The sequence below is a fragment of the Podarcis melisellensis genome (genome assembly GCF_964234715.1).
Source record: "Podarcis melisellensis genome assembly, chromosome: 12".
Lineage (NCBI taxonomy): Eukaryota > Metazoa > Chordata > Lepidosauria > Squamata > Lacertidae > Podarcis > Podarcis melisellensis.
In genome coordinates, this window is record NC_138544.1 from 34,157,773 (window position 1) to 34,178,573 (window position 20,801).

General features: G+C 39.6%; 1 protein-coding gene across 5 annotated transcripts in view; it reads right to left on the reverse strand.

Moving 5' to 3' along the window:
• The window catches only part of ANKIB1 (ankyrin repeat and IBR domain containing 1), a 48,086-nt gene that overhangs the window by 13,278 nt on the left and 14,007 nt on the right, over positions 1–20,801 (reverse strand). For 4 of the 5 annotated variants that reach the window (XM_081931231.1, XM_081931232.1, XM_081931228.1 and 1 more), the window contains exons 3-12: positions 20,005–20,305; positions 15,994–16,176; positions 13,953–14,070; positions 13,444–13,652; positions 9,718–9,806; positions 8,506–8,650; positions 6,724–6,890; positions 4,265–4,371; positions 2,957–3,087; positions 857–991 (exon numbers count right to left, since the gene is read on the reverse strand). In XM_081931231.1, coding sequence (XP_081787357.1) covers positions 857–991; positions 2,957–3,087; positions 4,265–4,371; positions 6,724–6,890; positions 8,506–8,650; positions 9,718–9,806; positions 13,444–13,652; positions 13,953–14,070; positions 15,994–16,176; positions 20,005–20,305 — 1,585 coding nt within the window. The remainder of the gene's footprint in view (positions 1–856; positions 992–2,956; positions 3,088–4,264; positions 4,372–6,723; positions 6,891–8,505; positions 8,651–9,717; positions 9,807–13,443; positions 13,653–13,952; positions 14,071–15,993; positions 16,177–20,004; positions 20,306–20,801) is intronic. The other variant, XM_081931230.1, reaches the window with a different exon arrangement.

Consider the following 20,801-nt stretch of genomic DNA (forward strand, 5'->3'; position numbering starts at 1 on the left):
TCTCAAATGCCTTGGTACTCAAACAACTTGGAACCCAAAAACTGCAAACCCGGAAGTAAGTGTTGTGGTTTGTGAACTTTTTTCAGAAGCTGAACGTGCTCCGTTTTGAGTGTTATGCTTCTTTTTTGAGTGCCACACTTCCGTTTCGAGTGTTACGCTGAGGTCTGTCGGTTTTTGCTATTTATTTTGTGTTTTTGTTTTTGCAGTTTTTTTGTTTTGCTCTTGTGACTGTGTGGAACCCTGTTCAGCTTCTGATTGATTGATTGTGTGACTGCAGTACATTGTTTATTGCTTTCATTTTATGAATCAATGGTCTCGTGTTAAATTGCTGTTTTAGGGGTTGTCTTTAAAAGTCTGGAACGGATTAATCCATTTTGCATTACTTTCTATGAAAAAGTGCACCTTAGTTTTGAAACAGATTTCCAGAATGGATTAAGTTTGAGAACCAAGGTACCACTGTATATGTTTCTGGCAGCAAGCTCCAGTGAACACAATGCTATTTACCATTTTCTAAATAAGCATGCACAGGATTGCATTGCCTCCAAAGCACAGAGTAAATGGCATCCTCTGCCTCTTGTGCAAATTTCAGACTCAGGGGAGAAGTGGAGATTATGTCCAACTTTATGCTGTGCTTCCAAGTCTTTCTGAAGCACAGTGTGAAGTTGCGAGATGAGAAATGAATGCTAGAAGAGAGTGGTGTGACGGCCAAGGTGAACGTATTTTTGGACCCTACTCTGGTTAGCAGTGAAATACCTGAAGTTTAAAAATCAAATGAATTGCACAAATTAAAAAGCTTAAGAAGAAAGGCAAAGATAATTACCCTTCTGTATCGCCTCAGTATTTGTTAGCTTCTTACCTCTGCTGTCATTTCCTTGGACTGTTCCTCTACATGTTGAATGACTTCATAGCGAGTACATCTGTAATAACCTCCAGTGGAAGAACTATGCTTCTTCCATTCTTCAAGGCAAATCCAACAGAAGTCATATTTACACTTGAAAAGGAAAAAGAGAGCTAATTTCTTAAACCAATTCTGTTAAAAGATTTGAAAGGAGACCTAGAATGTTAAAAACAACAATTTGTGTTTTCATCACAGTTATTCAAAGGGTCTATTGGCATTGGTTTCTCCATATCTGCTATTTACATAACAAAAAATGTGTGCGTTAACTGCATTCATACAATTAAAACTCCATGTCTAGCTTGACCCTAAGTGGAACGTGATTCAGAGGATTATCTCAATGCAACCCCCATAGTTCTATGGTTAAGTGGCCTGCATACAGTTCTGTTAGTGCAGACTGCTGTTGCCCAAATCTTGACCAGTGCCAAATATTGGGATTATGCAACTACCTATGCAACAGTATCAGAGGCAGTGGATGCTTGTTGGTTTCCAAGTACAATTTTAGGTGCTAATCATTACAGGCATACCTCGTTTTGTTTCATTTCAGTTTACTATGCTTTGCAGATATTGTTCATTATGAGGATGCAGTGTAGCTGCAGGCAGCCTGTCTGCTTCAAAGGGCTGCAGCTGGATTTTTCCCCTACTGCCCCTGCAGCTAGTGGGCCTGGCTTAAAAGACTACAGTATAGTGTAAACATAATTTTTATGTGTACTGGGAAATCGCTTTATTGTGATATTCGAACCTGCAGTATCTCTGAGGTATGCCTGCACTTTTAAAGCCCTATATACCTGAGTCCAGTATACTTAAAGGACTACCTCTCCTCTCAAATGAATCAGCCAGTTCTTTAAGATGATGAGAATCTCGTGCCTTTCATTGCCTTCAACATCCGAAGACATATCTTTTTCAACAGGTTTTCTGAATTTACTGCTGATTAGACTGCAATGCATTTTTTAAAAATTATGGCAGCTCTGGTTTATATGCTGTTTTAATGCTGTATGCTATTTTGCTATATTGCTGAATTTTAAATGATTATATAATTTTTAGATCTGTTTTTGTTAGCTGCTTGAAACATCTCTGTTTGGAGAGGAAAGTGCATGATAGGAATTTAATAATGAAGGTTCGTAGCCAACTAAGTTTTACTGAGAGTAAAGGTAAAGGGTAAAGGGACCCCTGACCATTAGGTCCAGTTGTGACCGACTCTGGGATTGTGGCGCTCATCTCGCTTTATTGGCCGAGGAGCCAGCATATAGCTTCTGGGTCATATGGCCAACATGACTAAGCCGCTTCTGGCGAACCAGAGCAGCGCACAGAAACACCTTTTACCTTCCCGCCAGAGCAGTACCTATTTATCTACTTGCACTTTGACGTGCTTTTGAACTGCTAGGTTGGCAGGAGCAGGGACTGAGCAACGGAAGCTCACCCCGTCGCGGGGATTCGAACCGCCGACCTTTTGATCGACAAGTCCTAGGCTCTGTGGTTTAACTCACAGTGCCACCCGCATTACTGAGAGTAGACCTACTTAAATTAACCTGGGTACATGAATTTCAGTGGGTCTACTCTGATTATGACTAACATGGGATACAACCTGAAATAGATAAATTGATACATCAGATAATGCTTCTTGTCAAAAAGAAGTGAGGGTGCTATGGATGTTACCTGTTAAATAAAGTGAAGACTGCAAGAAAAACTACCTTCTCACACCATCGAGCAATCAACACAAAGGCAGTTCTTTTGATAAAGCAAAATACTGATCAGCAGGGAGGCTGGGAGAAGTAAGGGAAGCTCCCAAGGTAAGAGCTGGAAGGTCCACCCCTTTCTGTGTGAGACAAGGTTTAAGATCTACCTTTGAGAGAAGACTTTGCATTTTCTTTTTCTCTTTATTAGATTAGATTGTTTTTATTGTGTTGTTTTATGAAAAAGCTTCAATAAAATTTCATGAGAAAAACAAACAAAATACTGATCACCAGAGTGGATATTGTGGACTTTTTAAGACATTGCATGAATTAAACATTTCTACTTAGATTTATATGAACTGTAGCATTATTTTGACTCTTTGCTTACTTTTGCACACTGCATATGATTGCAGCCTTCGTTCTTCTGAATTGGGGATTTGCAATTGGCACATGGTTTAGAATTTGTGAGTAACCATAAGCAGTTGGCAGCATCTTCATAAGCCTCACTAACGCCCACAACTGTGAAATAGAAAAAATAACGTTAAGGTTTTGTACATGTAATAGTGTGTTAATAGCAAGTTCATCATTGCATTTTCTAAATTTTCCGAGTATGTAATTACGCTATTTTTAAATACACTGTAACTCATCCTGAGCACTTATTATAGGGTGAAAAAGATTTTCAAATTTCTTCATAAACCAGTGTTATGGGACTGGTACTACAAATATCCACAACAAATGCTAAAAATAATGCACAGTCCAAAGGTTAGATGCACACACATTTTCACTGCAAGCTTTTGCAATATCTCTTTATAAGTTTGCCCACTAATTATAAACAAGCTGTTATTTCCATAAAACATCCCACAAAATTAAAGCATAGCAATCACTGCAACTCCCAGCAAGGAACAGTATATTTTGCAGATTAATAAGGAGTAATTGAAATGTTGCATTCCCCTTACATTTTATTTTTAAATTCCCTCAATTTCTTAGAAATTACTTGTACCCTAATCAACCAAGTCTACATCATGTTTATTTCATCATTATTATTAAACACCTGCCCTTTACCCTAAGGTCCCAGGGTAGATCACAACAATTTAAAATACAACATTAGAAACAGTTTATAATAAATTACAATCACAGGAATAGGTCAAGTGTCAGAAGTCAGAGTAAAGAATGTTGTTTGGTGTGACTATGGATTTTAAGTCTACATTCTCAAAAACTTAAACTCAATTGCTCTCAGTTTTGAAGCTCAGCTTCCCCAAAGATGGAAATGTACAACTAAACACCACAGGGAACTCTGTACAACCTGTCAAAATTCAGTTCAAATTCTTTGCTGATTACCTGTGCATTATTAATGCCATTTCATTTCAGGCAGGTTTGAGAAACTACAGTTTGTCTGCATCACTTACATAATCTGACTTAGGAGACAGACTATGGGTCTATCTAGCTCACCATTTCCCATGCAAATGAGCAATGGCTCTCCAGAGTTTCAGACTGGGTTTTCTCCCAGTCCTACCTGGGGATAACAGAGATTGAACCTCAGACCTTCTGCACACAAAGCAGTTGTGCTACCACTAAGCTATAACCCTTACTCTTGTCCACACTCCCCTTAGGAGGCCAGGCTGCCCATTGTGCAAATCATAATTTAATATACTGTAATAAATAATAACACAGAATTTCTACAAATTAACAAAAATACCATAATGGCCATTCTTACGCTCTTCCGGTTTCATTTCTGTTATCTTCTGCAGCCAGTTCTTCCATGTTTCACAGTCACAGGGTTCATGTGCTTCACCTAAACACTCCCTGAAAAATTGATCCAAGGCTTAATAACCTGAATATTAAACTCCCTCCTTATTATTATTATTATTATTTACTGTGGATTCAAGAATATTAGTTCTTAACTCAGGAAGAAAAAAAATCAGATAATATGTTTTGCTAACATGACTAGGTATTCCAAAGCTGATAGCAATACAGAAGAACAAATCAGAAACAATATCCCAAGCCATAAATGACATAAAATATATAAACCTCAATAACTTGCAGTAGAATTTAGGTGCATAATTGCAAAGTGCACTTTGAAGTCTCCCTTATGTAATTTAAACTGTTGATTGTAGTTATGATTCGATTTAGCAATCCACTAAGTCTTGAGTTGAGTATTGATTTATATTAACAGTACTCTCTTCTGTCTCTTTCTCTCTCACACAGAGTTGCATTCTTTTATGAATACAGACCAAACCACTATGAATCAGGATTCTCAAGTCCTGCTCAAGGCTTTCTGAGTCATGTGTATGTGTAGAACAACATTACTATGTATGTTTACCTTTTCCTCAAACACTTAATAGTGGCAGAATGTGAGGATCTCTCATGCAGCATTCTGTCATTTTTAATTTCTTAGACGCTTTAGAGATCCATGCAGAGCTGAAGGAAGACAGCAGTCAGTCTCCTTCCAGACTCCAGCTGGCACAGGAAGATGTACTTAAAAGTAGGCTAGTGACTCAGACATTTTAAGGCTGCAAGTGCTGGGAGGAGAGGCATTGCACTGGTCAGAAATAGGCATTTTGACTCAATCTCGCTTTGACACTAGGCCACACTATATCAGATGGGAGGCTGTCCCTAGAATATGACCATGTGTACTGCCTAACAGCAAATTTCAAGCTGGACAAGCGATGGAGGGTTTTTTGAAAGGGCTCTGGCATTAATATTGCAATAACATTATAAATCATTGAAGTGTTTTATAAAGATAACAGAATATCTGTCACAACCTTTAACAGCTTAAAAAGGAAGTGTCTTCTGTAACTAGGGTAAATGTCACTTAATTAAGCACTATTTTCTGACTGAGAACATGCATTTGTCAAAAATAGGGACAGTCACTGAATATATCATCTCTACTCCACCTGCCCTTTAATTGAATAGGGACTAATACCAGGAACTGAGATTTCTACAGAGGACAACCCCATGAGCTTATTTCATTATTGTTTCTAGTTTTCAAAGAAGCAATCAAATTTCTGGAGCAGAAGATGCATCATTTCCAGATGGTGCCTGGGTGTAGATGTGTCAATATGATTTCCAGATTGGTCACGACTCACTCTTTTTTACGGGAAATACAGCAAAATAGCTTCAGACATCTGCCACACATCCAACATACAAAAAACAGAACTAAAAATAGCATCATTTCAGAATTATAGGTTTATGGAGGAGCCTGATATAGTGCAGGATACAAGGAATTTTCTCTAGATCTAATGATGAAGAATCTTCTAAAATGCTTTTTGTTAAGTGAAACGCCACAAATGCCAGAGCGAAAAGAAAAAAAAATGTAGAAAGGAAAATATAACATTCTGTCACATTAGAAATAAAAAAAAGCAGCTTTGGGTGCTCCTTTACCTCTGAATTTATATTAGAATAGAAGTCTACATATAAATATATATCTGCTTTCGTAGATTTTCACGGGTACAGGAATGCAGGTTTTGGTGTCCTCGGGTGTCTTCCCGTGTAAAAGTTGGGGTGTCTAGGCGACGTTTCGACGAGGTCTCACTCGTCATCTTCAGGCTGGTGCTTTCGGCTTCTTGTTACTGGAACAGAGCTCTGTTCCAGTAACAAGAAGCCGAAAGCACCAGCCTGAAGATGACGAGTGAGACCTCGTCGAAACGTCGCCTAGACACCCCAACTTTTACACGGGAAGACACCCGAGGACACCAAAACCTGCATAAATATATATCTCATATACGCAGAGATAAAAATTATCCACACCCCGCCCCAAAAAAGCAGGACTATGTATACATATATACTATGTATATGTACTTAGCTCACCCTGAGAGGATCAATTTGCTTATATTCCATTATTATTTAACTGAACTATACTCTTTTTGCAAAAGATTTATACCCCCAATCAATGTAATCTTGAATTTTAAAAGACCAAAAAGTGCTTTTGAGCAGATAAAATGCTTATTGGTTTAAGAGTCTGAATATGAAGAGGGAAATGAAAAATTCAGAATAGGATTTCACAATGTGAGCACAAAGATCTATATGAAACCAAAGATGAATTTCCCACAAATGGTAATTATTTTAATGCTCGTACATGGACTGTACGGCACTGTTTCAATTTTTTTTAAAGATCAGCAATCATGTTTAAATCATGTACAAGAAAGCATTACTAACCAGCAGAAGAGATGCCCTTTCCCACAGTCCACAGCGGGAGCTCTTAGCAGTGGGAAACTAAGTGCTTCTGAACCTGTTGTATTTGACCCTTGCCTTGTTAGCCTGACCGCTCTCTCACAAGCTGGTGTAGGACACCATTTAATAGAAGGATTATTTTCAACAAAGGCCTGAAAACAAAAGGAGATATTAATTAGTTGCCATTTTCGATCAGGACCTTCTAACTGATACAAAGCTCAATTTGAAGGTGTAAAACTCTGCAGTTTAGAACAGGTGTAGGCCTTAAAATAGCTATAAAATATAATCATTTTATCCATTACACAATTTTAGTTATTTGCTATAGCAACATGTAAAGCTCAGCCAAAGAACTCCATTTGGAACATTCATGTATTTTTTATGCAAAAGCTTACAAAGCTCAATCCGGCACAATCTACAAATTAATAAGGAATGTCTGAAAGGCGGAGAGCGAGGTCTTGGGGCGGGAGGAAAAGATTCCTGTTCCCACGTACTTTTCTCACCACCCCCCACCTCCAAATAGGAAATTAGTGGAGCATTAAGTTACAGACACTGGTGCACTGTGAGGGCCTAACTCTTCCTAGTAAGATTGTAACATGTAGAATTGGGGAATAAATTTAGATATGGCGAGCAATATCACTACCGTATTTTTCGCCCTATAGGACACACTTTTTCCCCTCCAAAAATGAAGGGGAAATGTGTGTGCGTCCTATGGGGCGAATGCAGGCTTTCGCTGAAGCCTGGAGAGCGAGAGGGGTTGGTGAGAGCCTGGAGAGTGAGAGGGGTTGCGCCGGGCTCTGAAGGGTCGTGCAGAGCTGCCTGCGCTCCCGGGCGTCACTCAGCTCTGCGAAGTCGCGCCGGGCTCCAAAGGGTCGTGCAGAGCTGTCTGCGCTCCCAGGCGTCGCTCAGCTCTGCACGACCCTACGGAGCCTGGCGCGAAGCCGCGCTGGGCTCCGAAAGGTCGCACAGAGCTCCCTGCGCTCCCGGGCGTCGCTCAGCTCTGCGCGACCCTACGGAGCACGGCGTGAAGCCGCCCCGGGCTCTGAAGGGTCGCGCAGAGCTGCCTGCATTCTGAAGCCTGGGGCGCGCTGAAGAGCGCGTCCAGGCTTCATGCAGCTCTCCGCAAGCCTGGGGAGACGGTGCGGCTCCCTAGGCTTGCAGATAGCAGGCTGTTCTGGGGGCTGGGGAAGCTCGGGCTTCCCCCACGCCTGGGGGGGAAATAATTTTTTTTCTTTATTTCCCCCCCATAAAAACTAGGTGCGTCCTATGGGGCGGTGCGTCTAATGTGGCGAAAAATACGGTATATCTCAATTGGGGCTGAATACTAATGGGAAAACTACTTGTAGTACTTAGATGCAATCTGACTGAAGTGTCAGATATGGTGGGTTGAAAAAATCACAAACTGTTTAACCATATGAGGAGCCACAACTGGTACATTTAAGAGGTGTGTTGGCTCATGAAAAAGGTTTGCAATAGTTCATACTTTTTTCTTTCTTTCTTTTTACTGGGTCAGGATCTTTTTGGCTTGAATAAAGATAGTGGCTAAGTGAAAGTGTGACCTTTCTCCCATTAAGCTACCATCACTTTGGGCAACAGCTATCAGGAAAACATTTGTTATAATTTGTATTTAACAAAACAAAAAACAAATCATAATATTTCTTGAAATAGTTGTCTATAATACTAGAGGCATTTCTTTCTAAGAGTATTTTTAATGACGTCAGAATAATCAGCTCAGACGGATACTTTAGACACATGCCGCTGGCAATTTACCTTAATGTCAAATTGTAGGTAGCGTTTATCCATCTCCTTGGAAACCACACTTTCGATGATCTCCACTGGAACAAGCTGGAAGCAATCATACGCTGGGCAAAATATATTGTGGGCTTCACCCTCTTGAATCTTCATATTCAAAAATCTGTTAAAATGTTCATCAGGTTTGAGCAGGAAATATTAACTCCACCAAAATTAGGGAGCAAAAATCAACCTATTAATGCCTAAACCTCGCAGGTAAGTAAAGAGAGATTCTGACTACCTTACAAGTTCTGCAAGGTATTCGGGAAGGCTCTGAGTCAGCATCTCACAGAGCATTCTACAATACTGAACAGAACAGGGAAGCCTCTGAGCATGTGGGCACACAGTGGAGTATCAAAAGGAATGATCTAAAATATATTGAAATGGTTTAGCAGCCCTTTACTGATTTGTGTGGGGTGCATAGCATGAGTCAAAAAGTACCATATCACATTAAGAAGTGGAACATTTTGGTCAGCGAAAGCTGACAGAAAGAACTGTGTGTCTGCAATTTTTGTCTCAAAGAAAAACTAGAATAGAAACTGACTTAGTAGCTGTGATAATCTCCCCATGCTAAGGTGGATAGGGTTTCTGTCCAAAGAAACTCTCTCCCACATGCATGATGGAACTGCATTATGTTTAACTTTAATAATACAAGACAACAGCATCTCATGGCCAGATCACTTTATGTCCAGATTTTCTCCTTAGGCTTCTTTTCTCAGCTAAGTCAGACTTTATAAGGGACAGTCAACTCCTTAGGATCCTTTGGATTACAGAAACAGAACTGGTCCTGAAAGGGCTGCAAAATGTCCCATAAAGTGGTTCTGAGGCACATCACAAAATCATAGAATTGTTGGGTTGGAACAAACATCATCATAGTAAATACTGTGACTTCCACATTCCCCACTTCATGCCCAGTAGCTTCAAGTCTACTTCAGGCTCATACTAGAGCAAAGACAGAAGACACACAATCTTTGCTTAATTTTTAAAAAATGTTTCCATTGTGGGGCAATTTTTAACGACAGCCAGCATCTAAAATGGAAATTAAATTGTCTTTGGAATAGAATCCTAGGGACATGAACAAACCAACATTAAAAATAAATCAAGACATATTACTACTAGTTTACTAAGTAGGATAATCGCCCCCCCCAGCAGAGACAATTTTTATATAAAGATGCCTAAATATATACTTACGCTTCCCAGCATGCTCTACAGAACTCATGTCCACAAGGCATATCCACTGGGTCTTCAAATACAGAAATGTTACACATGCAAATTTCACACTGTAGATAAAAGAATAAAATTATTTTAAAAAATATTTCAAATACTATATAATAGGGATTAACCTGTAGCCCGTACAGCCTTCTTTTTTAAAAAAATAAAACTTAAACAGTATGTTTTAGAAAAGTGTTTTGTGTTGTTGTTTTTTAAGTTAATTGATCACTTGAGTGGGCCCGTTGTGATGCCAAGTTGCCAAGTTGGACAATTGTCAACATAACAAAAATATCCATTGGTTAGTCACTTACACCTCATATTTGTTCAGAAATAAAGCACTACTTGGAAATCATGTAATTAAGGCAGATTAATCCAAACCTAGATGTCTGGGAGTAAAATTACACCTGCAGTGCATTTTTTGTTGCAGAACTTACTCAGAAAAAGACCTGCAACATGGTCTTTGAATCTAGAATACTGTCACCCAAAAAGCAATAAACAATGTCCTCAAATTTCAATCACTTACCATTTATATTTTTATTTCTGTGCACAGAAAGTGCCTGGAATGAAAAAAGAATCTCAGGACTACCAACTGAATTGTGAATGTGGAGTGTTTTTTGTCTTCAGAGTCCAGGTAATGTACAGGGACAAACAAAATTTGATCCTGTGATATAAGTGTCCCATCACCCCTCAGATTTGAGAAAGGCGTGTAGGGGGCAATATCACAAAATTGCTTTTGTTACTATAAGCAATAGAAGTATTCCATACTGCAAAAAAGTAACTTGACACCTTGTTTTCTTATAATGTTCAGCTGGTGGCCGAGTTTCTCTGCTATGGCAATATCACAATCTACAGCACCACAGATCAGGAATGGGAACCTCATGCCCAGGGGCCCAACACAGTCATATATAGAGTTGCTATTTTTCACCTCCACAAATCAGACACCATCTGTGTCACCACCATCACGTTAAGTGGGGAGCACCCTCTAAATGCCCCTTTTTCCTGTTCTCCAGCTCTCTTTCTTCAACTAGAGTTGAAGATCTGGGGCTGGCTGGAAGCTGGAGGATACTGGCATCAGCTGCTGGTAAGAGAGGCTGAGCAACCTAAACAAAGTTCCACTGTGCCTCTGTTTTCTTTGAAGCTTCCTTCACCCTCACTGAAGTCTTTTTGGGGCTCTGTGGAGGGTCTCCTCTTGAGCCACAAGGGCTCTCCAGCTCTTTCCCACCATTTCTTGGTTCAAATCTATTTATTTCCTGGCGCCACACATATAAGCAGCCGCACACGAGTCAATCACAGGTTGGGGGGCGTGAATCTGTATTAAATATGCAGATAATGATGTCTGATTTGTGAAGGTGAGAAATAGCAACTCTATATGAATCATTCTTTTACAAGTCAGCTCACGCGAGCAATATTAAACACATCTTTTATTTATAGGAACGTTTATAGGCTGCCCTTTTGTGCCCCTGTAAAAATATATATAAATAGCATCAGCTGGAGAAGCTGATAATTACTGGAAACATAGTAGGTGTGGAGCAATAATTTAAGCCTTTCCTGCCACTGCTGTACTGAGGAAAATCCCTATTGGGCGGGAAGGGGGGGTGTCGGTTCCTTCATTGACATCAATGGGTAATTTCCTCCAAAGCATACACCAGTTTCAGAGGGATTTCCCCCCCTCAGGTCCACATCAGGAGAGAAAGGGTTAAATTATCCCTGCATGCCTGCTTTGTTCCCAGGAATTATCACCTCTCGCCAGCTGCTGCTATTTGCATTTTTAAAAACCTGTACATAAAATGCAAGGACAAATATAATATTGCATTTAGTTTGGTCCTCAGTTCAACACAAAGGATAACATTTGCCAACAACTTCTCCTAACTTTTCCTCCCATTTCAGTAGGGGTGGTACAAAACCTTCACTGTACGTTACTAATAGCGATACAGAACATATATGCTATAACACACACACATACAATAAAATCCTTGTGGTGCCTTATTTAAATAATTAGGTTAAAATCAGATAAATGACAATCTAACTATGACAACAAAGTAAATATTGAAACAACCTAGTCTACTCTATTCTTTTTTTTAAAAAAGAAGTATCTTGATCATTGCGCACAAATCTGTTCCAGCTGCAGTTACTGCTGTAGAATCTTTAAAAAAGACTGTTTTTCAAAAGAGCTCTTCCAATAATTATAAAAGACCTTTCGTATATTAAAGCTGTGTTGATCTTATAGACTGGTGCAAACAAACCTACATAGTGAGGTTCCGTATAATCTATCTGGGTATTAGTGGGTTGACCTTTAAAATGCAGACAAAGAGAATGTTGTTTCCTAAGTTGGGGGAAATGACAGGAAGCAGGGCAGAGAGAGTTTAAGAATGCTTAAGAAACAAAATATAACAGAAGTGAAAAATCTAGAAATTTTCACACAACACACTGCCGCAATTTCAATTTTCCAACACACACTTTATATAATTTCATGCAATCTGAGCTACAAAATGCACAATAACTTAACAACTTCAATTTCTTACACAAACTGTCATCTCTCAACCATCTTACAGTGGTTCCACCAGAGATGGAACAAAATCCTTTACACTGTCGTTCACATAGATGTGGAGAGCACAAAAAGACAGTTAATCCAATGTCGTTTTAAAATTGCTAAATGAAGATTTCTTTTCTGGCACCTCTCTCTTTCCCTCTCTTTACAGTACAAGCTGGGATCCAAGGCACAACAATACTGTTTCTGCATGTCTAACAGAGGTTCAAGGAGCTTCTATTTCTCAAACAGCACCCGTCATGCAATGTTGCAAACCATATTTGAAACGAATGCATTTTTAAAAAGTTTCTAATATGGCAAGGAGATTACAGTTCAAAGGAAAGATTTTTAAGAAAGACATATGTAAGCTCTTGGGAGTGCTTAATAGCTCTTTGGATCATAGCCATACTCTTACTGATGGCAATAATTGAGTACATTTTTAAATTGTTTTAAACTGAGTATGTTGAGTGATTCACTATACATAGCAAAAGTAGGCCTTCATAGGATACCTTTGTGCATATGTTTACTCAAGTAATGGTCAGTTGATTTTTTGCCTAGTATTATTATTATCTAATGAAATTCCACACTTATGGGAAGGAGAAGGCTTTGCCTCTAGCATTAAGAACAGAGGGCCATAAAATCACTTGAAAAGGGACTGACTCCTTGGCTTGCCAAGCTGCTGTAATGGTCATCGGGAAACTAATGCTGCCACCAAAGGAGAAGGTGGGACTTAATGTTAAAAAGGCAAACCGTATGTGGAGAAGGTTGATAGCAACCTAGTTCTGGACAAAGTGGAATGGAAATTTCTACCACCAATAAGGAGTCATCTTGCTTCACAGTGTGAGCACAATACCCGTCAAACTACCTGAAAACACAAATCAGTAGGCAAAGAGTGGAGACAAGAGTGGTGAAATACCAAATTTAACAAAACATATTCAGGAAAATCAACATCTGATTCTTTTATATGCTGGAAAAATCATATAGCTGAAAATCAGTAATAGATTTTTTGCAGTCCAGAAATGTTGCAGGAGTGCAACTTTTAAACTTCCAACCAATTTCTTTATAACAATTATTCACACAAAATATATTCTTGTTCCAGAAGCAGTAAGTTATCACTAGAATTAAACATTTTTTAGCGATGCACACACACCCACACCAGTATAGATAACCCTTCATACCATAGTTGTCTCAATGTCCCCTGGCGAGAGGCTGATTTCATCTGGGGAGGTGATAGAAGAGCGAGTTGTTCGAGGAGTCCTTGGTGAAGGAAGTGTGTCCCAGGCATTATACCCACTAGGAGGTGGAGTTGGCATCTGAACACCTGAACGTTGGCAGCAGTTCTCAGGATTAGACATCCAAGCTTCAAGTAACTTCTCCCTGTCCCAGTCTTAAAATAAAACCAGAAAGTGTTAAAAAGGAACATGGAAATGATTTGGTGATGATGTGTCTGCTTATGATCATATTTATGATTAAAATCACTGCAGAATAGAGATAGCCAACCTGTGGCCATCCAGAGGCTGTTGATCCCATCATTCCTGGCCAAGGTTCCTGACAGTCTATCCATTTTCATTTATAGTACACTATTCTTTTTATTATGAAAGCACATATTTACATATAGGAAATGTTAATACATTTGGTCAAGATTTGTTATTAAAATTGGCTGAATGTTATATAGTTTCCTGATTACCATGGGCTCGCAGCAGAGCTTCTGCAGTAAACAATGGAGCCTGAAGCATGTCAGCAGATTCTACTATCAGCATATCTTTGAGCCTTCGCAGGTCCTGAGGTCTTAGTCCTTCATACGGCTGTGAAAGGAAACAGAAAAGCAAAGTAGCGGTAGAAATAAGTCTTTAATTTAGAAAGTGGCACCTTTCCTATTGACAGTGGTGGGCCCCTGGTTGTTCTTGTAATATTCTAGAGTGTGTATTTGCTTCTTATAACTCTTGGGGCAATATGAAGTGCTTATTTTGACAAAACCTTAAATCACATCAGCCCATGTATATATTAAAGAACACTTTCCTTACACATTGTCTCAACAGTCAACCAAGAATTGCTTCACAGGATGGGATCAGAATGGCGGAGGGAAGGTTCTGTCACATTAGCACATGCATAGACTACATTTAATGCTAACCAGGTTCCCACTCAACAAGGGTATGTATTAGTTTTTTATAAACTAAAAAAAAATTGCCCAAGTTAGCTATGCAATTTGAACGAGACACAGAGAGATGCACAACTTTGCTACTGAAATAAATAGGATTTTACAGTGCTTCTATTGGGTTTAGTTACATCTTAAATTTGATACTTGTATATAAAAAAACATAGGGTCTGTTTTTAAAAGTTATCCTCCCTGGATTTTTCATTGGGAAAGAATGGAACTGAGTTTTGGATTTCTGTGCTCTTTTCCAATCATTATGTGATAAAGTAGACAACTGAACAGGAGATCGTGCAGTTATTTGGATGCAAGACCTCCTCCAACTGTGAAAAATCGAATAATCTTCGAACTTCGAATACTGCAGGATCTCATGTTCAGTCATTCCTTTTTGTCATGATGAAGGAAGCAGGATGGAGGAAGCTATCAGTTCAATCTCCAGGTAAGGCAAAAGGATAATGGAGTTGGGAGGGAAAGGCAGTACATAGTTTGAAGTGAAAGCAAAAAGGTTTCCCAGTCCCTTACACTAGGAATCCAGCCTGTCCAGAAAGCCATTACAGATGTCAGAAAGTACTGCCTGACCTGCTCCAACCTACTAGTATAACGAGGCTTTTTGCTGAAATGATTGATTTGAATGAAGTTTCCTAAACTGCAAAGAACTGAGTTGTGGCTTCGGTTTGTTAGTTTAAGGCTGGAGATGAAGTTTAAAGGTTTATAAGCCATTAACTTCTGAAAGCCTATTATCTCTTCTAATTTTCTGGATCAAGCAACATAAACCTTCCAACAGCTTTTTTGCCTCAATGAAGCTGAGAAATTTTCAATAGTATCTCTTCCTACATAGGTGTTCTACAGCTGTTTCAAACTGTTTAAACAATTTTAAAGGTGTAAAACACATGCTTGGTATACAGAAGGTATCAGGTTCAATCTCTGCATCTCCAGCTTAAAAAAATATGAAGTGCCAGGTGCTGTAAAAGAGCTCTGCTGTACAAATAAGCTATTGTTAATCAGAGCAGACAATACTAGCCCAAATGTAAGAATAAAAAAGGAGCTGGTAAAAAATAGCTCCCTATATTCTTGACAATAAGGTAAAGGTAAAGGTACCCCTGCCCGTACGGGCCAGTCTTGACAGACTCTGGGGTTGTGCGCCCATCTCACTCAAGAGGCCAGGGGCCAGCGCTGTCCGGAGACACTTCCGGGTCACGTGGCCAGCGTGACAAAGCTGCATCTGGTGAGCCAGAGCCGCACACGGAAACGCCGTTTACCTTCCCGCTGGTAAGCGGTCCCTATTTATCTACTTGCACCCGGAGGTGCTTTCGAACTGCTAGGTTGGCAGGCGCTGGGACCGAGCAGCGGGAGCGCACCCCGCCACAGGGATTCGAACCGCCGACCTTTCGATCGGCAAGTCCTAGGCACTGAGGCTTTAACCCACAGCGCCACCTGCGTCCCTGTATTCTTGACAATACCCATCCCTATAAATAGGAACTCAAGAGCTTTAGATAAAAACTACTTTGATATATTAGTCCTTTTCCCAAGTATGCACATCTCCAGTCAGAGTAACCAATTACTAATTTTATTTTACCTCTCTTTTGTCCAAAGCAGCGTATTCTGCTTCAATGCTTTCAGCTTCAGGATCTCGTGAGAACACCATCTGGGATTCTAGATTGAGTGCCAATTCTTTATGGTGTTGCTTCTCTGCACAGTCACATGGAGTATCTTTATTTTCATTTTCAGCAAACAAGTCTCCACCATGTTTTACCAGAAGCTGCAAGTTAATGCAAACCATTTTAAGAGCTAATTTGAATACAGATCCTTGGAAATTCTTTTTCAGTCGAAATTTGTCGCCAACGATTTATGCAGAATGGAAGAATGCTGAACAAAGAGAACTAAACCAGACATGTGAACCCAGGGAAGATTATAGGTTGCATCCAACAAAGTACAACTCAGAGTAGATCCACTGAAATAACTGAAACTAGGTTTGTTATGTCCATTAATTTCAATGGGTCTACTCAGAGTATAACTTTGGCTAAGATCCTTTTCAGAAGAAATATAGACACCCCTCAGAATAAAGGAAGGTTCATAGTGAGATTGTTATCCTTTAGCGAACACTTAAAGTTTAGAAATATTTGAAAAGATCAACAAGTAATACTAAAAATTCCACAATATAAATACTAGGTTAATGTTCCACCATTAGACATGTTTTTACTCATTCACAAAGACAAGCATATTGAAGCAACAATTGATTGCTGATACACACACACAAAAACCCTTTTGAATGGCAACTCTGCATATGGCATCACAGAGTTTAGAATTAGATCACTGAACCTCCAAGATTTCATGCACATTATTCCCCCCCCCCCAGTAATTTTCAGATATGGGGCATCTGTGTGTATTTTCCTGTCTTAGGCAATAATGGCAATTTCCCCAAATTCCGTTCCTATCGCACACATGAACATTAGTCCCTTTCCTGCTCTCTTTTCAAGCTGTTCACTTTGGGGAGGGAATCACAGAGAATATTCTATAAAGAAGCTGGGGCATGGTGAACATAAGTACCAGACTATCTGAGAAAAGTCTATGAATATTGACAGCATGTTAAAAAGGTAAAGGTAAAGGTACCCCTGCCCGTACGGGCCAGTCTTGACAGACTCTGGGGTTGTGCGCCCATCTCACTTAAGAGGCCAGGGGCCAGCGCTGTCCGGAGACACTTCCGGGTCACGTGGCCAGCGTGACAAAGCTGCATCTGGCGAGCCAGAGCCGCACACGGAAACGCCGTTTACCTTCCCGCTGGTAAGCGGTCCCTATTTATCTACTTGCACCCGGAGGTGCTTTCGAACTGCTAGGTTGGCAGGCGCTGGGACCGAGCAGCGGGAGCGCACCCCGCAGCAGGGATTCGAACCGCCGACCTTTCGATCGGCAAGTCCTAGGTGCTGAGGCTTTAACCCACAGCGCCACCTGCGTCCCCTGACAGCATGTTACTGTGTTCTAATCCTTGAATAGCTCTTGGCTGTTTCTCCACTAATTGTAACGTGCCTGTTTTTATTGGAGAGGAAGGGGAAGTATAAATACATGTTTTCAAAATCATGAAGGTTTGATTGTCAAGTGAAAAATGAGACATTTTTGAAATCTTCTAGAATTAGCACATTGATAAATAGTTCTTTCTATGCATAATTTCTTTCTATTGCAGTCAGATTAGCCCCTTCAAAGCAGACCTGCATTTTACTAATGTTTGGCCAACATTCTCAAGCTGGGTTGATTTCTTACATTCCTCAAGCCAAGTACAGAGTTTTATGTAGTTCATAAGTATTACAATTCCTTTCCACCCAAAACACAGAAAACGTCTAATGTGAATTAGTTGGCTGGTTCATACAAAATGCTAAACCATATTTTGTATTATGTGCATGAGCCTGAATGATGCCTTATGCCTGAGTACTCTCTTGTCTTGCCACATAGTTAGAAGGACGAAATCAGGATTCATATCTGCATTCCCAGATTTTTGTCATTTCATTATATACAAACAAGAAATTTTGCTTTAAAATAAATTATAGTGTGTTAAGCAAGTCACCTTCACAACCCATGGTTTGAAGTTGGCTTGTCTGAAATTAGCTATAATATTTTAAACCACAAGTCAAGTTTCGGAAAGTGAAACTGAATTATGGGTTGTTATTTGTTATTACTCCTAGCCATATGGGAGGAAGGGGACCTATTGGAGACAGAGGTTCATGTACACATATATAAAAACATAGTAAAACATTAAACGTTAAAAAGCCCTATACAGGGCTGTTTTCAGATGTCTTCTAAAATATATATAATTACTCATCTCTTTGACATCTGATGGGAGGGTATTCCACAGGGCAGGTGCCACTACCGATTAGGCACTCTGCCTGGTTCCCTGTAGCTTTACTTCTCGCAGTGTGGGAACTACCAGAAGGCCCTCGGTGCTGCATCTCATCTGTATCCTAGTTCAGCATTATAGGCAAACTAGGCCAGCCACTCCAGATGAATGAATTGGCTCATGCAATTCCCTTTTTTCATATTTTATTTTCAATTTTCAATAATTTAACAATTTAACATCCAAATTACTTACTTATTCATCCCTTCTAGACTTCCCCCACCCCACCCCTGGTTTCCAATTTCTCCCCTTTATTACCTTACACATCTTTCGTTTTCCATTCAGTTACAAGTCCATTGATAACCCTGGCTCATGCAATTCCCCACCAAGTGATGAGGCATTTGCATAGAACACCTTGCTCCCAGAAGATACTATCTGCTGCTCCTCAACCATATGAATTTATGGGGAATTTATGAAAGAGCAAACTTCTTTTTAAATTGGGATTAGTACAAAGTGTCATTTTATTTTTAAATGTTTATACATATATACTTAAAACAGTTTTAAATGGTTTTGTAAGTGCTAGAAGCTTATTTGGTGAAAGTTGTAAATTGGTATTAAGTTGATATGAACTAGTATTTCAAAGCACGTGTTAAACTAATTTAACAGCCTGTTTCCATGATGGTAATTCTGGCAAAAGATCAGGCAGATGGTCCCTCAAACTGAGCATACACTACAATTTCCAGTACAACAGCTTCTGACAGCAATTGCTCCTTTCCCAGCAATGCAAGGGAACAGCTCCTACAAGTCCTTTTGGGACAATTCAAAGGTCTTTCTGATCTATCACTGACTGGCACAACATTGTGTCTGGCTTTCCTGCAAATAAACACTGGCAAGAAAGTAAGGAAGAGTTTGCATCAACAGCAGCAGCTGTTTGTGTCATAGTACCTATGCAAGTGTATAGAACTTGACTGGTCACTCTGCAAGATTCCACTGACAAATTAAGGCAAGCCTAAAAAACAGATCAAGTGGGTGGTAGCACCTGGAAGGAATGTAACTTGAGCAATTCTTTAAGCAGCTGCACTGCAAAGAGCTCTGGTGAATATACCATGATGAACCTTCTTTCAATACACAAATGGACTATTACATTTTCAAGCAGCGAGTGCTAGTTATGTTTGAAGTTCAAGGGGCTCATGGAGATAACTTTCAGGTCAGCAACAGGACAAGGTCAAATATGAAAAAAAATGTTATTCCCTTTAATAAAATATTTGCGAACAGCTGCTATGGAAGACTAAGCATTTTTTTGTGTGTGCAACACTGTATTAAGTACAGTCAATTAACTGGAATATACAGTAAATTTCAAATATACTATAGTTTGTCTCATTGGGCATTTAACAGTTTGCACTTAAACACAACATTCAAAAGCAATACTCCCCAAAGCAAGTGATAAAAAAAGAATAAATAGGAGGTGGGGGGGTGGGGTTAGCATAATAACTGGTATTGGCACACACACAGGATCTGGTCAGTGCATGAATGAAACACCATCAGGGAATACAATGTACACTGCCTTACGTTTCACCATGGAAGAAAGTAAGGATATAAATATAATAAATTTATTCAGTATGCACTGAATAAGATGATGTCACTTCTTTTTGCCATTTATATATTTTTAGATACAACATTAAATGCCCTTAAAGTAGAGCTTCAGTTTTTTGAAACAAGTGTATGCTCCATCATTACTTTGATTACTATTTATATGAATTTTACCTCTACACAGGTCTTCATTCCTGAGGCAGCAGCATAGTGCAAAGGTGTATTTCTTTTATTATCAACGGCGTCAATGGCTGCTCTTTCATATTCTCCTTGATCAAGTTTTGCTCCTTTCCATTTCAGGATCATCTGCAGACAATCTGCTCTTCTGAAATCATCTTCAAAGGGCCGTGTCAATCGAGGCTGAAGAGCTCCGTCCGATATCATAATCTGAGGCCCCATGCAAAGCAAGTGCATAGAGGTCTCATTGTGCACATTTCGTTTATTTGGGTTGCCATCTCTTACAAAAAGAAAAGTTCTAAACAGAGAAAGTAAAGAAATAAAGCAGTAAATAAGAAGCAGATTTTTATAATGACATGGGAAATAAAGGTACAGTAAAGATACAGTAAAGATTGAGGAAAATCGTATATAAACTGGAAATCTCCTAGGAGGCTTAGTTCGGTCAGAATCGAATATACATTTCCAGAGTTAACGCTAAATAATCACTTCTGCTAAGTGAACCACCATAGCTGCTAGAGGGCCATGGAAATTTGTGTCCTGGGCTTTTTAGACTCATCTGCCCATGTACATTGGTTGCCAGATGTGAATTCTTTTTCAGCTCCACTGCCCCACTAAAAGTATTTCTCATACTTCTAATACATTTATAAATACTGTATTGACCCGAATGTAAGCTGCACCTTTAAAATTCAGGGGGGGGGGGGGGAGAAAAAGAAGAAGACAATACTCGAATATAAGCCACTCCCTTAAAATTCCACAGGCACTCACACCTATTCTGCTTTACTGTATGTTTGTTT